Below are 21,404 nucleotides of genomic sequence, written 5' to 3' on the forward strand. Positions count from 1 at the left end.
TAAATGACTTAGGAGTCCCAAGAAAATGAAAGTCTGAACCAATACAAGAGAAAGCTGAGAGACTGTTTACACTGGGGAGTCCCCAAAAGGCTCAGAAAGTGTGGAGAGGCATGTGCTAAAATGAAGAACGTTGGTTTAAAGTCTGTTTAATAAACCAGAGATCCCTACTTGTCCTCTACAGCAAAGACCAAAGGTTATTCTTTGGAGAGGGCAAAAAAAAAGGGTCCCCTGGGGCTTCCCTGGTGGTCCAGTGGTTAAGACTTTGCACTTTCAGTGCAGGGAGTACAGGTTCTATCCCTGACCAGGGAACTAATATCCCACATGCCATGCAGCATGACCAAAAGAAAAAAAAAAAGATGGTCTCTGGATTAGGAGATCCAGGGCACATTTGAGGGTGGAATACCATACTGGAAAAGGGGAGATTAAATGAATGTGTGTATAATGACTGCTTGCTTTCCCATTTAGTACTTCAGAATGCAGATAGTGAGGTGTGTACCTTAAAGTTATGAGCTTGAGTCAGCTCTGGGGGATCTAACCACCCCCAGAGAAAACATCTGAGCCTACTGTCAACAGGGTTTCCCTAATGAATTGGCCAGCCAGATCATTCTGCTATGAGATCATCTTAGAAGTCCCATCTCTGTACTCAACAGTGCCAGTGTACATTCTCCCACTCTTAAATATGAGCAAACATTCAAGGATTATCAAACTTCTGAAGAAAGCCCTTAAAAAGAGACCAAAAAGAGAAACAATAGCCACAAAAAAATACTTTGTTATTAAAAACCTCATAGAATATACTGCGACTGTGAAGCAAAGACAGGATGCTACATTTAAAAGGAATATTCTAAGAGCAAACAAACCAAAAAAAAAAAAAAAAAAAGAGAGAGAGCTATTGGAAATTAAAAATATAATAAACAAAAAATCAAAACTCAATTATCCTTCAATTAAAAAATAAATACATTTTAAAAAAAAATTAAAATGCAGTAGTTGGGAATTCCCTGGCTGTCCAGAGGTTAGGACTCTGCGCCTGAGGAGGCATGGGTTCAATCTCTGATTGGGGAACTAAGATCCCACATGCCACATGATGTGGCCCAAAAACAAAAAGCTCAAAACTTTGGAAGATAAAGTTGTGAAGAAGTCTCCCAGAAAGTAGAGCAAAGAGACAGAGATTAAATAGGAAGAAACAACGTAAGATTTAAGAAGAGACTAGAAGGTCCAATTTCTAAATAATTGGAGTTCCAGAGAGCAAACAGAGAAAGTGGAGGGGCAGAACTCATGGACAAAATAATTTCGCAGATCTCAGAGACTTGTTTCCAGATCAGAAGGCCCACCAAGTGCCCAGCATAAATGGATGGTGAAATCACATCAAAGTATATCATTGTGAAATTTCAAAACACTGAGGACAAAGAGCAAATCCTTCAAGCTTCCAGAAAGAGAAACAGTCACATGCAAATAAAGGACCAGGACTTAGTATAGCCTCAGGTTTCTGAATGGCCATACTGGAAGCTAGAAGGCAATGAGCAATCCCTTCAAAACTGAGAAAAAATGATTTCCTACCTAGAATTGTATACTTCTGCAAACTGTCAATTCTAGTTGGAATATGTAATAAAGACATTTTCAAAAATCTGTGGTCCTAGTAATTTTACTTCTCACGCACCCTTGTGAAGCTTGTAGGAGGATGTGTGCTATGAAAATGAGCAAATCAACCAAGAAACAGTAAATATGGGATCCAGGAAACGAGATCCAACTCAGGAAAGCAGCAGTATAAAGACAGGCGGTCCCAGACTGACAGCTGTCTTCCAGTAGAAGAGGACAGCCTGTCCCAAACAGAGCTGGTCGGCTGGCCTGGAGAGCAATTTTATCAGTTAACTCAATGGCAAACAAGAAATTATACAGGGAAGAAAAGATAACCATGGTACACTCCATGATACAGCTGTAAATGGCCTTTAATTGTTGTAAACACTAAGAATTGATTTCGTAATTACTGTATAAACTTTAATGGGGGAATAAAAAGATAAAAAAGGTGAATGCCTAAAAATAACAAATCAAGATGCATGTTATTCAGAGATATGGAAGCGAAAAACAAAGGAATCAGCTATAAAGGAAGGGGAAATGGTGGAGTAGAGGAAAGAGATTATTGTTTTTCACAAGTATCCGAGTATAAATATTTGATTCTTTACCCAATGTGCTTGTATAACTAATAAAAATAAAACTTAACAATTTAAAAATATATATGTAAATATATATACACACATGCATCAGTTTCTGATTATCTCATTTGCAAAAATTTGTAAGTTTAATAATAGCCAATTCATCTAATGTTGTTGAAATACGAGTTTCAACATTATGGAGGTAATTTGGCAATACCTGTTAAAATCTTAAATATCTACCACTTTTGATCCAGTGAATCCAGTTTCAGATAACTAGCCCTCAAAAAAGTACAGGGGGAAAAATGTACAAATAGTAAAGACACATATTTTAGAACAATGCTGTTAAGAGAAATGAGTCTCTTTTGTAATTTAAAATTGTCTAATAATCACTTGTTAAAAAATAAAAAGAAACAGGTGAAACTAACCTTAATAATAAGTCTTTGAAACCTAGTATGTATTTTACACTTACTGAATATCTGAGTTTAGCATTAACTAAACAAATATAATACTTCCATACTGTGGAGAGACTGAGATCTGGATGTCATGGAAAATGGCCAAAATATATTGTGGAAAAATCATCCCATCCAACAGTATGTAAAATTTGGCTTCCCTCGTAGCACAGTTGGTAAAGAATCTGCCTGCAGCGCAGGAGACCCTGATTCGATTTCTGGGTCAGGAAGATCTGCTGGAGAAGGGATCAGCTACCCACTCCAGTATTTTTGGGCTTCCCATGTAGCTCAGCTGGTAAAGAATCCACCTGCAATGCGAGAGACCTGGTTTCAATCCCTGGGTTGGGAAGATCCCCTGGAGAAGGGAAAGGCTACCCACTCCAGTATTCTGGCTGGGAGAATTCCATGGAATATAGTCCATTGGGTCACAAAGTGTCATGGACAGGACTGAGCGACTTTCACTTTCCTTACTTTCACTTCTGTCAAAAAAATGGGTCAAAAATTGTTTGAATTAAAATATATAGGAGATATAAGGGCATATGACTTAAGAACGACATTTAACGTTTAGCTAATATTCACTTTGCTCAAATCTTTATAATTATTTACAGCTCTTACTAAGATCAGTGTAATTCCAATTTTATAGATAGGGAAACTAACGCAGAGAATTCCCAAATGTATGAGTTTTGAATTACCAAATTATTAGGATTGAAATGTTGGTTATCAGCTAAGGTACTGCTTCCTTTGGTACACAAATCTTGATTTTTCTTCATGGTAACAACTTGAAAAGCAGGGCTTATAACTCAGATCTCTGAGACTCTTTAAAAGGGCTGCTACCAGAATGAAGGGCTAAAGTTCAAAACGGTACTTCACATTAGTCTCTTTCATGGATAATCCTGTATTAATTACTTTGATCTTATGGGATATAGCCAGAGAAATGTGAGATTAATATTATTAATAGTGATTACAGCAAAATAAATTGCCAGTGTTCGAGGTATACAAATAAAGCCTACTTTTTAATTAGGTTATTCTAAAATAATCAATGGAAAACTATAAATGATTGTTTCAAATACTTATGATTTGTTACATCCTTAGAGTTCTTCACAGTTTTTCAGATTGCTTTCCTAAACATCATTATGTTTAACTGCCATAGTAATTATGAGGTTAATAGAACCAAGGCGGTTACTGGCCTAGTCTTTCCGAATAGAAACCAGGGCTCACGGCGAATGCTGATGGTTGAGCCCGGCCGGGAATCCAGCTCCTTGGTCACCTCCGCTAGGGGTTTGTTCCACCGCACATCTAGGCACCAGTCCCGTGGTTTGACGAACTGTACCTCCGACCTGCAGTAATTAAGTGTATGCTCTAGAGGTCCAGATTAGTTGCCATTGATTCCCAAGTATATTTTAGGCGCAGTTAACTGTAAGGTTAGACAGTTGATGGTAAAGTTATCATTTGTGCCTGATTTGTTTGAGACCAGGTACTCATTGATGCAGACAAGATGTCTAGTCTGTAAAATGGGGCACCCAAGGACATTGCTTGTGGGTCAATTGGCAACATAGTAAGGAGAAATTAGAGAGTATGAAACATGTGAAATGCTGTAAGCCAGTGCTATGACCCAGCGTCACCAGGTAATTCACAATGGTGATTCTGTCACTTCATTTATGTCAGTGGAGGCCAAGACATTTTATTTAACATCTTATCTAGTTCCTGAATTTTTTATTGAAAAACGTACTGTGATTTCTCCTTGTGCCCACCAGAAGCATATGTAGGCTGAGGAAATTAATAGGACAACATTAGCAGGACTGTAGTTCTCCAGTCTATAAACCTTCTCGGCTCGGACTGTAAAGCATCTGCCTACAATGCGGGAGACCTGGGTTCAATCCTTGGGTTGAGAAGATCTCCTGGAGAAGGAAATGGCAACCACTCCAGTATTCTTGCCTGGAAAATCCCATGGATGGAGGAACCTGGTAGTCTACAGTCCATGGGGTTGCAAAGAGTTGGACATGACTGAGTGACTTCACTTTCACTTTCATTTTTGTTGAAACTTCATTTTCCTCAACTTTTCATTATGAAATTTTAAAATCTATAGCAAAGTTGAAGCGGAGATGCAGTGAGCCTATGTGTATCCTTAACTAGATTAACAAACGATTGATTTTTGCAATATTTTCTTTAACTCAGAAGGGGGTGTTTTTAAAGTATTTGTAAGTACATTTCATCCCAAAATACTTGAGCCTGCATCTCCTTAGAATGAAGCCATTCTCTCATGCAACCACACCACCACTGTCATATATAAGAAAATTAATAATTCCATAATAGCTCATATACAGTCATATCACCATTTCCCCCAATTGTCTCCAGAATTTATTTTGTAGTGCTCAGGATCTAATTAAGGTTCATGCATTGCATTTGGTTGTTATGCCTCTTCTGTCTCTTAATTTCTTTTAATCTGTAAAGATCACCTCTGTGTTAAAAAAAAAAGATTTTTGAGACATATCTTTTTTAAAGAATTTAGATTTGTTGTCTTATAGAATGTCTTGCACTTTGGATTTGTCTTATTTTTTTCCATCATACTTAGATTCAGATAAATTTTTTTTTTGCAAGAATACTATATAGATAATACTATGTAGTATTCATTATATCCTATCAGGAGATAAATCAGGTTAGGTGGTTTCATTGATCAGAGATGCTAAATTTGATTACTAGCAAATTTTGGGTCTCCCATGGGTAAGTCCAGGTTTAATGTTGTATGTTTCCTTGACTAACTGTACGGTAGCATTGTTAATAATTTTGTAAAGCTTATATTGATGTAATTAATAAAAATAATAAATACTTCTAGTTTAGAAATAATGGTGGGCAAAGACTGCTGATAAGTAGTATTCACCTTGTCTGCCCTTTCCTTTTTGAATAAATACCTCAAAGATTCCTTAGACTAAACATTTCCCTCCACCTTCCTCTTTATAAGTGTGCAGGAAATTTTTACAGATTACTCCCTCCCAGCTCTGGAGGGAGATAAAAGTAAACATTTATGGAGAGAGAATAACAGTACTGTGAATGTTTATTGAGCCATTATCATGTACCATGACAGTGGGCTAAGCACTTTCTGTGGATTGTCTGCACAGTAACCCAATTAGGTAAGCAGGATTGTTTCCCCATTTTACAGATTAGGAAGCTCAGGCACAGAAAGAGTGAGGATCTTGCCCAAGGACCCACAGCAAGTAAGTGGTGGAGCTAGGGTTCACACCCAGGGCTGAGTAAGTCTAGAGCCCATTTCTTATCTACTGTGCTGTGCTGTTTCCATTATAGTGCACCAGGTATTATACCAGACATGGTTTCATGCATTTTCTTGTATAATTCTCACATCAATCTATAAGCAACAGTCTCATATAGATGAAAAGTTACTTACCCAAGGGCATATGATATCTGAACCATTTATCCTATTTTGTGGTTCTCTCCCATGTTTCAGCCAAGGTCTTTAACAGCAGAGTGGTTTGTCCAGCGGGGTCCCTTTTCCCACTTCCCAGCACCCACATAAGCAGGAATCATGTGCTGGAAATGAAACCAGGTGACAGAAGCAGCTGCACAAGCAAGAGAAGCCTGATCAGTTCCACATTAACCAGATGACAGGAGTGAGAGCCTCCAGTTACAGTTCGGGGACCATCAGTGAGAAATGGGATGACACTGAACCTGAAATAAAGGTTGTCGACATAAGACCGGTCTTCCAAGGGAAAGTGTTTCCTTACTGTCTGGCCTCTCACACAGAGAGGATGTGGCAGTCTTATTTGAGTAACTTCAAACCGAAGGTCCAAAGCTGTGAAGAAATTTCTGAAGGAAAGTGTGACTGCTTATAGTTTTCGATGCTTACTATTGATTTCCTCTTTAGATTTTTTTTTTAACATCATCACTGAGTCTGTATATAATTATAGCATAATAAGCTGAGAGGAACAGAATTAGAGACAGTAATATCAACTATTTTATAGGATTTCTGTGAGGATTAGATTTACACACACACACACACACAACACAACACAATGTAGCAGGAGTTCCTAACACAGAGTAGGCATTCAGTATGAAAGTTATCATCATTATATGAGTTTTGTGCTTTCACATGATATGGGTCTGGGCACATTCCCTAAATTAGGACGTTTGGCCCCCTAGCCCAGAAAAACAAACGTTCTAAACATTGCCTGGCTCTTACCTAAGCTAGAGACCAGATCTCCCTGAGTGAGCCTCTCTAGCACTGGCAGGAGGCTCCTATTGCCATGGTGTCTGTCACACTCTGTCCTTCTGTTTCAGGTGGTTAGCTCAACCAATGGAGAGCTGAATGTTGACGACCCCACGGGAGCCCACTCCAATGCACCTATCACAGCTCACGCCGAGGTGGAGGTAGTGGAGGAAGCTAAGTACGTTCATCTTTCAAGGGGGCTTTTGAGTTATAGGTTGAAAAATCTTTTTTCTGTCTTTTCCTCTCGTGTGCTGCTCATTTCAGACTGGATTCCTCATGCTTGTGCCCACCGCTTTCTTCCTTTGACCATTTTATTTTGTGCATGGTACCTTAGCCGCCGCCACCCTTCTTTAGCTGTGATTTCTGGGAAGACAGTCACTTTTTCTAGTCCACGTGGATGAAAAGACACAGTGAACTAAAAGGATCATGGTATAAAAGCTACACCCAAGAATAGTCACGAGCCTCTTGGGGGCCCTGGAGCCTCTTGGGGGCCCTGGAGCCTCTTGCTCCCTAAGGGACAGAGAGAAAAATCTGCTTGTCTCACCATGGGCCATGCTGACCAACCTTTGATTTTTGGTTCTTGGCTAACCACTGTATATATCTGTAGTCCTAGACAAGGGCCTCAGAGCCCTTTTGTTCTCAAAGTATTCTGAATTCAGAGAGACTTGGATTAGTCAGTTATCTGTACCTATTGAATGACTGAGTCTTGGGAAGCAGAGGAAATCACACTAACCCCAAGAAGGTGGGGGAGCCCCTCTTCCCTTTTCTGCTTCTCTTGCATGTGACTGCCTTGCCCTGCCCATCCCACTAGCCTCTAGCACTCTCTGCATGGTCTGTGTTTAAACTCTTAGAAAATGGGGTCAAAGGTGAAATACTACTGATTCTGCTACAGAAGCAGCGTCTCCATCACTACTTTCCCTTTTTGTCCCAGCCTGAGTTCAGGTCCAGATTTAAGCTCCAATACAACATGAGGTAGGGAGAGAGAAGTCCTTCACAGATTAGCAACTTCTGCCACACCCATTATGGATGACTTTTCTTATAAACCCTTTGAGAACATGCAGGCTGTTCCCGTATCTCGTTCTCAGAAGCAGGCAACATATCTATAATGATACTGTGCCTTAAATGATCTTTTGAGCCCCCAGATAGCCAAAGCACCAGCCAGAAGATGTTTGTGCCTCCATAGGAGGTAGTAAGAGGCTAGTCAAGATCTGCGTTCTTCCTTCTGGATATCAGTACAACTTTGCATGGTTGTTCCCCTGCCCACTCCTGTGCTCTGCCACCCATCTCTGTGATGAACTCACTTTGCTTCCAAAGGTCCTTTCCTTCAGAAGCCAGGGCTTGAGGATTCCAACCCAGTAGAGAGGAGGCCATTCACACAAAGAGATAAAAAGACTTGGACTCTCTTGCTGAGTCCCTGCTCACTGAAGGCGGCTTCAGATAGCCCTCTCCTGGTTAAAGTAAGGCCCTAATATACAGGGAGGGCAAAAGAGGGGTTTAAAGTCAGGAGGAGACCATTTTCAGTAAGGAAACATGCTCCCTATTCTCAGGGACTTTAAGTGAAGTTATCATGGTACTCAGTATTTCAGTTCCCACAACAAAACTTCATTCTCCCAAATATACAGTGTGGTACTCCTACCTTCTGAGCCATCAATGTTGGCTGCACCTTGGAGTCTTCTGGCACACGTAAGAAAATACAAATGCCTGAATCCTGGTTCCAGAGATGCTGGTTTCATTTATCAGGGATATAGCCTGAGCATCAGAAATTTTTAAAGTTCAGGTGATTCAGATGTGTAACTGAGGTTGGGAACCACTGTACCGGGCATGGTCTGACCCAAATATTTTCTGAGCTGAAAGATGGCTGTGCCATTCCTCCCACCCCCACCTCACTCCCAGTCCACTGTTGTGGCTATTACTCTGAAGGCCAGGTGAGCTCTGGATTTACTACTGTGCTCTGAATACCAGGGTAGAATGGGCTTTAGTCTTATAATGTGCCCTGTACAGATTTATCTTTGAACGAGTTTATTTCATTTCATTTTGGTAAATGTGTACACTAATTGTATATGTGAATGTGGTGTTTGTGTTCTGTGTGTATGATAGGGGACCATTCGCACAAAGAGATTTCAATCTGGTGTGTTCTGTTCTGACATAATCTAAATTCCAGGACATAAAGAGAGTTTAAAGCCTCCCCATTCAGCAAAAAGGACCTCTGTGCCAGGTTCAAGCCTTCTGAAAGGTGTGGAAACCAGAGGGGAGCAATCGTATTTGACCAAATGTCATCCAAAAGCATGGTTTAGGACATGTTGTGTGCTGATTTCCCCAGTGATTTCATGAGCTGCCAATCCATCTTGCCCAGAGAACTGTCAGGGCACAGCCATGTGTTTTTCTTCGTGGCCTTTTATGTATGAGGGGAGTAGTGGGGGGGAGCCGTGTGTCCACCTGCCTGATCGATTTGATGGGAAGAAGTCACAGCTAGAGAAGCACAAGGCATCCCACACAACTGCTCATTGCACACAGCTGTGACACCATTTGTCCATGCAACCTGCTTGTGGAAGAAGAGGGGGCTGTTGCTTTTAGATTAAGATTCAACGAGGGTCCTGAGCAAACTGTGAAACCTTTACGTCCAAGCTTTTGATTTTGGGTTCCTCACCCAGCTTGCTTCGTGTAAAGGAGGAGAGAACAGGATCTTGTTTCTTTGTACTATCAACAAAATAAATGTCTAACTGACATTTAGCTCTAGGACACATATCCTTGTTTAAGTGTGATTGAAAGGGTAGTGAGGCAAGGCAGCTTTTTGGTTGACTTTTGTAAGAACACAGGAATTTTTGGTTATCCACTTACTTTAGCTACAACTTGGCACATGTGGACCTCATTTCCCCTGAGAATTAACAAGAATGGGATTTAGGCCCTTCTTTGGCAGTTATAACTTAATCCAGAGCAGCAGTGACCCTCCTTGTCCTGAGACATCTCCTAATAGGATAAAGTGTCTCTTAAGCCTGTTTCCCCTCTAGAGAAAGAGCTAACTGCTGGCCTTTTTGGTCAGACATGTATGTTGGTCTTACAGAAAGGCCCGGGACTTCTCTTTCCCTCAGAATATTTGGGAGATCAGCTTAACAAATTGCATGGTACGACTTCATGTGGGAACCAGAATGACTTGGCCTTGTGCCTGTTTGAATTTATACCAGCAGGATCATATGCCCTTTCTCCTGCTCCCTTTCTGGAAGTTGCCCAGGAAAGCCCACTCTTAGGGCTCCCACCAGGTGTTTCAGTTTTGCCTTAGTCCTCACGGAGCTCCAGCTCCCACCTTGATTCTTCTGGCAGGCACCTTCCCCTACCCGCTCCACTTCAGTGTGGGGACCAAGTGGCCTGGGCCTACTCACCCTACCTTGACCGAGGAAGAACCTAAACACAGACACATACTGCATGTTTGCATGGCTCACAGGGAGTCGCTTTCCTCTCACCTCTGTGGACTAATATCTCTCTTTCTCTCTCTTCCTTCTGTGTTTTTCTCTTCACACACTCTGTAGCTGCCTGAAAATGCTCAACCTGTGGTGAGTCCCTCTCTCCAGTTCACATGCTCGGGGAGTGGACCAGGCTAGGTTGGGATTGGCAAAGCCAAACAAAATGCCTCAGGAACACTCAATGCCTTCCGTATGCCACCTTGTGCCGTCCCCACCCAGGCCGGGGCACTAGATCCACAAGGTGGTGCTGGGCAGGCCTGTACCTGGGAATTCATCTGTTCCCTCTCTCCTTTCAAACCCACCACACTGCTGCCTCTTCCTGTCAAAACAGTATCCCACAGTATCCAAAAGTGTCTCTTCATTTTTAGCTGAGCAGATTTTTTTCTGAAATTAACACAGCCAGATATTATCAGACAGAGAGGGACAGAGGTAAGAAGACCAAGTTACTGTATCAGTTGTATAATCAGAATCTAGTTACTCCTCACAACAGTCATTGCCAGATAGTCTCACATTCTGTGGCTTGGTCTCTAACCTTGAAATTCGCAGCTTTGGAAAAATCTGTGACTTTTCTTTTTGGTGTAGCTGGTTTTTCCATCTATAGAATATGAGTCTCTCTGAGTAAGAGAGCTACTTCTTGGGGGAAAGATGGACATTTTGTTGTTGCTGTTTGAGTTTTTTGTTTGTTTTTCATTTACTGTCTTTTTTCCCGCTTTTCTCTCCTTTTCCCTTCCTATAAGGGTTTAGTGGGCCATGGACTGACTTGACTAATGAGATACTGGGGCCTCTTGTTTGCACCCCCAGAAAAGTTTCCTTGAATGCATTTTTAGTTACAGCATGAGGTGTACTGAAGGGGAAGCCCTAAAGATTCTATGTTGGCCGAGGCACATTCTTGCTGGAAGACAGAGCCCCCTTCCCACCTCTCTCCTTGGACACTGCCTTGACTTTCCAGGTGCTTGTGAGCCGTGGTCTGTTGTGGTCTGGACTCCTCCCCCACATTGTCTGCACGCATGGGATGATATTCTCTGTGGTGATTACAGTCTGCTGGACTCTGTTACTGCCTTGTTTCTACTTGTCTTCAGTGACTGGATTGGGCACCAGTTTCTACCAGCCTAAGCCAAGTTGCCTGCAGGGTTTCCCCAGTGTCAGGGTGTATTGAAGATAACAGTTGGGTTTGGTGGAGATAGAATTTGTAGTATTGCAGTACCAAGGAGTACATTTGGCCTATTTATTTACCAGACATGTGTCTGTGTAATCTGACATTGTCATGGTCGATATTTTCCTGTGCGATGTCAGTCACATGATCCTAACTGCAGAGGGCCTATCATGTGCCCGTCTACTCTATGTTTGGAACTCTAGGGGGTCCCAAGGCCTTCCCCAAAGAGCTTAGGTGCAATCTACCTGGAGAGGTAAGACATACATGCTTGAAAGGCCACATGTTTTTGTCCCTTGAGAGGTCAGTGTCAACAGGGTTAAGGAAGACTTGATGGATACTGTGGGGCTTAAACCCAGCATTAGAGCAAAGGAAGGGTGTGCCAGTACAGCAGAGAAGCATAATACAGGAATAGCTGAAGGGAGAGCAGATCAAAGAGTCAGCTGGAAGAAAACCCAAGACCCAAGAAGGGTTCATCACTTGTTTTTCATCATCTTCTGAGAATAAGACATCTGTATGGAGTCAGTCAGTGGACTGGTCTGGTGTCTGAAGAAGTTTTACAGGTCCTATTGCTGGTAGTCACCACAGAAACCAAAGAGTCAAAGAGTAGATTGCAGAGACCATTTCTTCATGGGTAGAAAATTATTAAAAGCTTCTGCTACTGCTGAAGTTCTAACTATAGTAACTAACAAAAATTAATCTAAAGCTCTAAACCACAGCTTACACTCTCCTCCAGTCAGGTGAATTCAGCTTTGCACATCAGGTTATGATATGCTTATCAGTAGATACTAATTTTTATGACTTGCCCTGGAGGAGGTAAAAGAAAAATCGTATCATTTGAATTGGACCAAAACAGTATTTTGAACTTTTTAATGATTGCACTTACTTAAAAACACAAAATCATTATCTTAGCACCCTCCGAAAAGAATAATAGAAATTGACTTAAATGTTAGTGATCCCTCTGAAAATCATGGTCATCAGGGAACAGTTAGCTCTACTGGAGTATTGGTGCTCCCATGAGATTTCATTCACCTTATTTAATAATTTCTGGACATTCACCTTGAAAAATGTCTGTAAGCATATGTACAAAAAAAAGACTTTTTTTTTTTTTTAATCCTTCCCCAAGGATATTCCATTAAGGACTGAAAATAATCAGAAGTGTTAGTCATTTTTATTTAAAAGAAATTATGCAGTCTCTAAATACAAAGGACACTTTGTTTAGTGACTATATTGCCACCCATTAATAGTACATCACATGTGTCATCATACTCCTGGAAAATCTTTCTTAAGACTCTCTTAAGGACTTTCCTGGTGATCCAATGGTTAAGAATCTCCCTGCCAATGCAGGGGACACAGGTTCGACCCTGGTCTCGGAAGATTCCACATGCTGCAGGGCAACTAAGCTCGTGCAACACAACTACTGAAGCCCTGGAGCCCATGAGCCACAACAAGAGATGCCACTGAAATGAGAAGCCTGCCCACTGCAACTAGGGAAAGCCCTCAGGCAGTAACAAAGACCCAGAACAGCCAAAATAAAAAAAAATGTTTAAAAAAAAAAAAAACAGTATTTTTAAAAAATTGTTCAAAAAATGTTATGTTTTGTTTTTTAAAAGACTCGCTTAAGCTCCTGTTTCCAGCATTTCCATGTTTAGTTCTTTCAGATATGGTTAAAGCCCATCATTTTTCTGTGTAAACATCAACTTCTGCATTCTAGGAAGACACTTTATCCAAAGTTTTAATAACTAGTTCATTGGTTGTGGGAATACCAATGGCCCTGACTGAAAAAGGAGGGAATCTGAGCTACAGCGGAGGACTTAGGGGCTTAGGGAAGTAAGCAACAGCTCTTTATTTCTGTGTGAATACTTCTGATGTTAAACCCAAAAGAATGAGGCAAAAGAGCCAAGGACAGTTTCTGAGAAAAGCTTTTCTTTCAAGGATCCAGCAATCCTGAGTTACACTTCCAGCTTCTCTACCCTCCATCATCTGGCATCTTTGACTCACTCACCACTTTCTGCCCCTGGCGTCCTCATTTTTTATGTGTCAGCTTCCTGGAAAGGACATCTTTTGTACCAGCTGTGCCACAGCCCTCGTCACCCCCTTCTGGAATAGTCACTGCCAGAGCAAGAGCGACTTCAGTTCCAAAGACAGCAGTCCTGGGGCAGGGGCTTACCCACGCTCAGGGATGTGGCGGAGCTGTGGGTGTCACCCAGGAGGCAGCACTTGGAGGGCTTATGAAGGGATCAGGCCCAACCCACCACCCTAAGCAGGGTCAGTCCTTGAACCCAGTCTGGCCCAGCAACAGCCTCAGAAAGCTGGCTGAGAAGGACTGTGCAACCTGCTGCTTCCTGGTGACGAACTGTGGCACTGATCCTCCAAATGAAGAGTGGAGTGTGCCAACTTCAGTCAAGAGATCTGGGCTCACCCAATTATTAAGAGTCAGGGCTTCTCCTGCCTACACCAGGTAGCTGACCAGGGCCGGGGATGGAGGGCAGAGAGAATCCTTAATCCTTCATTGGTAGCATCACGAGAGCCTCCTAGAGTTCCAGACGTCATACTTTTCTTGGCATTTGTTTGGCCTTAGTTTAGCTTCCATACCTGCTGACCACTAAAGTCGCATTAAATAATTTTGCCTTCTGTATTAAGGGGCAACCAGTGCAGCTTTGAGGATCCCCAGCCTTGGTTCAGTGTAAAGAAAGATGGCAGGTTGAGGTATTAGACTAGGAAAGAAGCCTTCTTCATCCTTCTTTCAAAAACGCCCGCCTGAGCCCTGCCCTGCCTGCAGCCCTTGGATGATAGGGTTTGCAGTAAAGGAGCTGTTTCCTTTGGCTTTCCCGGCAGACACTGCCCACTGCCTCCAGGATGCGCCATAGATGGTGGGCGGCCCTGTGGGTGGGTGCAGTCCACAGGGCAGGCGGGAAGCCACGGGCAGCTGCAGGCTGACTTGTGATCTTCTTGTGCTCCAGGTGCTGCTGCTTCTTTAAGAGGAAAAGGAAGAAGACCACCCAGCGCCACAAGTGACCAGTGCCTCCCGGGAGTCCTCAGGCCTTGGGGACTCGATTGCATCCACAGCTCCTGCCATTTCTCATTGGAAGGGACTCCTCTGTGGGGGGAGGGTGGAGATCCAAACCAAAAAGAAGAAAACAGATGCCCCCAGAAGGAGCCAGTGTGGGCAGCCAGGGCCCAGTGGGTCAGTGGGCACCCCTACCTGCCTAAGGCTCTGAGCAGGTCCCAGAGCCCGGGTCCTCCACTGCTTGCCCTCTGGGCCGCCTGGTTGACTCTCCTTCCTATTGTTTACAGTGAAGGTGTCATTCACAAAAACTCAAGGACTACTGTTCTCTTCCCACCCCTTAGTTTACTCCTGGTTCTTGCCCCACCCTTAACCCTCTCCAGCACACAAGCTAATGAGCTGAAGGCTTGGTCTGCCGAAGGAGTGTGAGAGGCTGGGGCTGTGGCCACGGAGGTGGGAGGAAGATGCAGGCCAGAGCTGGGGAAGGACCTTCCCCGCCCACCGGCTGTGCTGGTGGTGCGCTCCCTCTCCGCGCCTGTGCGGCCTCCACCCCCAGCTGGACGTGGGGTGCAGGTTACTGCCTCCTTCCCTCTTGTGAAGTTACACTGTAGCACGCAAGCTGTGAGAAATCTACAGTCTACTGTCCCTGCGTGTCGGCGCGCTCAGCTTTCTTGACAAGCGAACTATGTTCTCCAGACAGTAGTAGTAGAACATTGCAAGTTGTCCTGAGCAAAGGAAAAGACTGACCTTATTGCACTTTTAGTTGGTTTTTTTTTTTCTCTTTTTCGTTGTCGTCGTTGTTTTAACACACACAAAAAAACCATGGCAGATGCATATTGTGTCTGGTTATATTGGGATTTTTTTTACTTTTTTTCTGTTTGGAGGAGGATGGGGCCAGCCAAGCCATGCAAAGAGAACATGGGTCCAGAGGACATTCTCCATGGAGAGTTGGGTCTGCAGCACCCGGAAGAGAAGAAGCCAAACTCTGTGCCCTTCTGAGTGAACACTCAGGTTGGCAGGGAAACATACTTGAATTTTCATTCGTCTTCTCGGCTGCTGAAGAATGTCCCTCCCAGAGCCTCTTGACCTCATCAGCCTGCAGTTTGGACAGCCTTGCTCTCCAGCACGTGGGAGGAGCTGGCCAAGCCAGACTGCGACCAGGAGACAGTTCATCCCAGAGAAGGAGATGCTTAACAAAACCGGAAATATCTGTTTCCTCCACTGCCAGGGACTTCCAACTAGATAGCCATGTGACTTCTTTAGTGACTTGCAGGACAAAATTAGTGATGAAACAGCCACCACCATATTGCCACTTAGTGGACAAGAAGGAGGAAAGTGATCCTGCTTTCCAACTGCCAGAGGAAACCTCAAGATTTGGCTCATCGCAGGGACCAGGAAATAAAATTGATATGTACTCTTTGCCCCAGTAGATGGGTTACAGCATTTGGGCTGGCCTGCCTGCCTTACCAGAAACCAAGCATCTGCAGATCTTCTCCCAACAGGTCCACAGCAGCAGGCTTCGGACTCAGTACATGGGGCTCTAAGTGAACAGGAGGGTAGGGCTGGTTAGTGCTGGAAAATTCCAGGGGAAAGGAGACCGAAATGAAAGGTGTGAAGTCATCTTCTCACTTGGACATTGACTCCTAGATAAGACAGCCACATGTCTAGCCTGTTTTCCCCCGTCCACTCTCCACGTCCCCCATGCTGTAGACACACGACATGCTGCTGTGAAGGGTCTCGATTCCTCACTCACTGCTTGAAAAGTCATCAGTGTGTGGAGTTAATCTCCTCACGCTTGATTTTCATTTGAGTTGAGTTACTTATCCAAGTAGTGATTTCTCATTCCATAGAAGATCAAGGAGAAAGGATTCAATCCGTCAGAGAATGAGGTCTTGTATCTGGGGGTAGAGAGAGCTAACCATGGGGGATAGTGACTGATGACTTAGTCTAGGGGGTTTGGGGAACATAATAGTGCCTCTGGCTTGAAGTGTAAAGCTGTCTTTTGGACTGGAGGGTGTGAGCCTACTTTCTGGTAGTTGATATTTTCCATGACAGGTCCCTTGATGTATCTTACGTGGAACAGAGTTACTGGGCTTCACTTGTGTTCCACTGGGCCTTGGCTAGGAAATACCACTTCATTGGCTTCAAACTTGCCGAGCTTATGTAAAGATTGTGATCTTTCATTTTTTTAAAAGAAATTTTCCTGTAAATAGAATGGCTGGGAGATGCAGGGACACACCCCTTCCCCACAAGAATTTTGAATATTGGGGTTTGCTTCCTTGACATTAGCTGGTGGTTCAGGCACTGTCACTGAAACTTAGATAGTTTCTCAATTGGCATTTGGGTAACTCTAACTTCCTGTACAGAATCTTTAACTTCTACATCCCAGTATAGAAAAGGCCTTGCTTCTCAAGGGAGGGCAAGGGCAAGTGGCGAAGTCTGGAGCATCCCTGGCCCTCCATACTCCACTAAGTGCCTCCCCACTTCCACAAGGAAAGCAAAGATAGTTCCCAGCTTGGCTGCAGGGTGTGCCCTCTTAAAGCTGGATTTATGACTTTTGGGGGGCCTTAAGTTTGTTTTAAAGGATGGCTCTTGGGGGACTGAACCTGAGCAGTTGGGGGGGGTTCTTCCCAATGCACTATTCTCACCCTCAGCCTCCCACAAATCTCTTATCAGATAATTGATTTTTCATAACAAAAGTGAAACACCCAAATTTTTCTAGCATGCCAAGTAATGGTGATCCTCCCAGGGCCATTGGCACTCCAGGGTGGTTCCAGACCCCTGAGAAATTCTATTGTGATCTTTTAAAAAGAGTACCTAAGGAGTAATTTGGCCATCAGTTCCCTCCCCATCAGCACATCCCATCAGGGCTGCCTCCTCAGCCCTGTTGGTATCGTTGCTTACCTCCATTTCTCGGCCAGGTCCTCTGGCGTGGGCACTCCCTCCACCTACCGCCCACCCAAATCTGCTTGCTCCATAGTCCGTACACTTCCTCCACTTCACAGCCGTGATACCTAGGGGTCTTCTTCAGGACTGATGCAGTTGTTGCCGAGTTAGCATTAAGCACTAACAACAGCCGGGGTTCTCCCAAGCCCTGCCATCCTTCAGGCATCGCATCCTGAGCAGATCGAGGCAAGCAGGCCAGGAATCCGCCAAGATTTAAACGGTCCTCCCTTGTGACCAGAGCATGACTGTGTCTGTACAGTCAAAGCACGTAAGGGTCAACCACTTGCTGTGCATCCCTTGGCGTTCCCCAGTGATCTTGCTCCAGATCCTTGCTCCGTAAGGATGGAGTGTGTGTCAGCAGCAGCGTGCTCTCACAACTGCCTTCATTAACATGCTCCTGCCACTTGGGGTCTGTTCAGGAGGAAACAGGGTCTGGGAAGGTACAAGGTCAGGTGACTAGGTTGGCCTTCAATTAAAGCCCTGCTGTACTTTGGAATGCAGGGGCAACAGCAGATAGCAGGATTCTAAGTTTTCCAGGAGAAGGGTTGATTGCCTGTTCATTCTCAGTGAACTCCCAAGTTCATAAAAATAGCCCCTGCCATTAGCAGGAAGAGGTGTCCATCGCCTCGAAAGTACCTTCCAACTTAGTTCACTGGAAATGTACGTTGGGAGTACATGTTCAGTGTTGATTCTCAGTGCTAGTAACCACTTTTGTTGTCAGAAATAAGTGAGGGTGACGTTATGTCAGAGTGGTTACTAAAGATCATAGCCTTAACCTTTTTTATGCAAAAGACAACCCATCTCTCTTCCAGTGAGCAGCATGGCCTGCAGTTTTCAAAACTAAGTGCTTTCATGGCAGCCTAGAAAGTATCTCCTCTAAGAAACTTGGTCTTTCATTTAATGCATGTCTACATGCCTCCTGTGTCCCAGTCACCTCTTCTGTTTCCATCCTGACACCAGATTTCATTCTCAGTGAACTGCTCTGCCAACGTTGTCTCCAGTGTCAGAGCCACGTTGGGGCTAGAATTTCTCAGATTAGGAGCTTGCAGTGCCATACAGCCAGGATTGCCTTTGCTAGGCCACTGCCACCATCCCCACCATTGATCCAAGGTGGGCAGATGAATTCCAGAAACATTTAGGGAGCCAGGATGACTCGGCACCCCATTGGGATTGACCTGAGCAACAGGCACTTTTCTCTGGGGTTCTTGCTTTTGCCAACTCCAGGGCTCCAGGAAGGTCCTGCCTAGAGGCTGACGGCCAGTGACTCCCAGTCTTCCTCCTTATGTATTGATTGCTAGGAATCAAAATGGGATGCCTGTGGGTTGTATTTTTTGGTGGGGGAAGGGAGTGATTTTGTTTCTGAATAAGGAAACCGTGGCCCTTTTGAGGGTTTGCAGCATCTTAAGCAGTGTTTTAGCCACAAGTAAGGAATCTTGGAAATCTTTGATCAATTAAACAGTCTTAAAAATCTGTTTTTCCTAATTCCTTTTGCAGGTGACTGAGTGCAAAAGAATAGGTTTCTCCATTGTATTCAAAATAGTAAGTAGATTCCCTGGATATAGACAGTAATAGTTGACATATTTCCTTAAAAAAGCAAGCAGGAAGTCCACTTCAATGTGTATTTGTAGCTCAGCTTGTATTACAAAGGAAAAAATGAACGTGTACTCCATATATTTCTAGTTTGGTTACCAAACTCCATGTTATAAAAGAACCTCAGTTCTGTGGACGGAATTTATTTTGCTGTTGTTCTTGTACTCCTCACTATCATCTTCCCAGTGCCATCACCACCTTCGTCCGTGGTAAGAAGCGGGGATGCCGTGCAGTCGTCCCAGTAACACACAAGAGGACAGCTGTCCTGACTGCCCCTTTCCCGCAAATCCCCTCTTTCAGAGCAGGTGAGATATTTTCAGTGTTCCCCTTCATGAGCTCCAGACCAAATCCCAGGCCAGCCCTTACACTGAAAGCTTTTCTAAGAGGCTTATCAATCTGTTAGGAATGTCTCAGGAAGATGAGCCATTTCTTGGGGGGGAGGGGCGGAGGAAGGGGAGGACTATACAGATGGGTGTGTGTGGTTGCATTTGTATGCCTCTGTGTGTGTGTGTGTGTGTGTGTGTGTGTGTATGTGTGTGTGTTTGCACATGCCAGCGCTCATCTGTGTCCATTTCATTTTCATAAAGACTCACAGCCCACCTTAAAAAAAAAACAGCCCAGGCTGCTGGACCACGTGTTCCTGAATATTTTCAGAAGTAAACAAGAAACCAGTGAGTTTCTAGTGTAGCAGTAAGCTCTGGGAATAAGCCCCATTTATCAAGCAGAAGAGTAAACAGCAAAAAAAAAAAAAAAAAATGAGATGAAACCAAAAATATTGTAAGCTCCCCCCCATGGAAAATAATGTTGATTCAATTCCCATTGGATGTATACATGCTCTAATTTATTATATTATTATTTTGTCTGTTTCTTACATCTTTGCCCATTGTACTTTTAAAAGGATGTTGGGATGTTGATTGCAGTTTTTTTAAGATTAGATAATGTATAAATCAGCTGTGGAAATCAGTTTTAATGTGTGGATGTGATTATTGTTAAATGCCTTTTTTTTAACCTTTTATTTTAGATACATAATATTGTTTCATAAACCCTGGCACTGGTCTGCAAAGCTCAGCTGTGAAAATGAAACTTGTAGTATTTTTAAACATGAATGTCAATTTCAGGTGTATTTGAAATGGTTCCTCCAGGAGAGATTTGTACACCATTTAGTTAAAAACTCCTCTGCGGAGGAAATAGCCTTCTTTGAAGTGAATGGAAACGGGCCTTGATATTATCTCAGAGTAGCCCATTTCCTAGGGCACCATGGAAAACACAAATGTGATCTTTAAGTATACCTCTTCTCCAGTCTGGGGAGGAAAGGACTCAGTTTGCACCCTTTTTGTATATGTAAAATAAAATGTCTTACCTTTCTTGGCTAATTTTGCTTGTTTGGTTGGTTGGTTTGGTTTTAACGTCTCCTGGTTCATTTGTAACTAAGAATCCAGCTAAGACTAACTTCAATATGATTGAAGGTTCCAGGAATGAAAATAATGCCTGATATTTTCACATTCTTGCATCATTCTCTTGGGTTGAACATTGCCCTAGCTGGTGCGTCACTAAAGATAAATATTTCTGAAAGGATTTGGACATTCATCACTTACTAGTTCCTGTATCCCTGTGGTTCTTCAGTGCTAGAATACCAGGAAGTTAAGATCTGCTCTGAAACAACTATGAAATGGCAGCTTTGTAATTCTGCTCTGCTAATGAGGAACATCTATACAGACAGAAGGTGTAACTATGATGTACAATCTAAAATCACCAGTGCATATACAGCACAAAACCACCACCAATCTGGCCATGATTGTCTGGTTCCAGTTTTTTCTATTACTACTCAATACTACTTAATGGTCTTCCTTCACTAATGAAAAACACCTGTAAGATCTTCATGAGCGGGCTTCCCTGGAGGCTCAGTGGTAAAGAATCCGCCTGCCAATGCAGGAGTGAAAGTGAAAGTCGCTCAGTCATGTCCAGCTCTTTGCGACCCCATGGACTGTAGACTACCAGGTTCCTCCATCCATGGGATTTTCCAGGCAAGAATACTGGAGTGGCTGCCATTTCCTTCTCCGGGGATCTTCCCAACCCAAGGATTGAACCCAGGTCTCCCGCATCGCGGGCAGATTCATTTACCAGCTGAGCCACCAGGGAAGCCCGCCAATGCAGGAGACATGGGTTCAATCCCTGGTCAGGGAAAATCTGAGAAGCAACTAAGCCCATGTGCCACAACTACTGAGCCCGTGCTCTAGAGCGTGGGACCCTCAACTACTGAAGCTTGCAATCCCTAGAGCCCCTTTTCCGCAACAAGAGAAGCTACCGGAATGAGAAGCCCACTCACCATAAGAGTAGCTCCCGCTAACCACAACTAGAGAAAAGCCCGCGCAGCATTGAAGACCCAGCACAGTCAAGAATAAAATTAATTAAAAAAAAAAAATCACCATGAAAAAAAA

The 21,404-nt window shown here is 43.5% G+C and overlaps 1 protein-coding gene across 47 annotated transcripts in view; it reads left to right on the top strand.

Moving 5' to 3' along the window:
* Nucleotides 1–19,722, top strand: part of CSNK1G1 (casein kinase 1 gamma 1) — a 165,457-nt gene extending 145,735 nt beyond the window's left edge. For 20 of the 47 annotated variants that reach the window (XM_081507406.1, XM_081507405.1, XM_081507384.1 and 17 more), the window contains one exon: nt 6,057–6,301. In XM_081507406.1, the coding sequence (XP_081363532.1) occupies nt 6,057–6,125 (69 nt within the window). In that variant the 3' untranslated portion in view covers nt 6,126–6,301. Of the gene's footprint in view, nt 1–5,753; nt 5,809–6,056; nt 6,302–6,886; nt 6,994–10,339; nt 10,364–14,386 lie in introns of those variants that run through there. The other 27 variants (XM_081507367.1, XM_081507392.1, XM_081507409.1 and 24 more) reach the window with 4 other exon arrangements.
* The last annotated feature ends 1,682 nt before the right edge of the window (nt 19,723–21,404 follow it).

This window comes from Giraffa tippelskirchi, chromosome 7, assembly GCF_054371585.1.
Source record: "Giraffa tippelskirchi isolate mGirTip1 chromosome 7, T2T-mGirTip1v1.2.pri, whole genome shotgun sequence".
Lineage (NCBI taxonomy): Eukaryota > Metazoa > Chordata > Mammalia > Artiodactyla > Giraffidae > Giraffa > Giraffa tippelskirchi.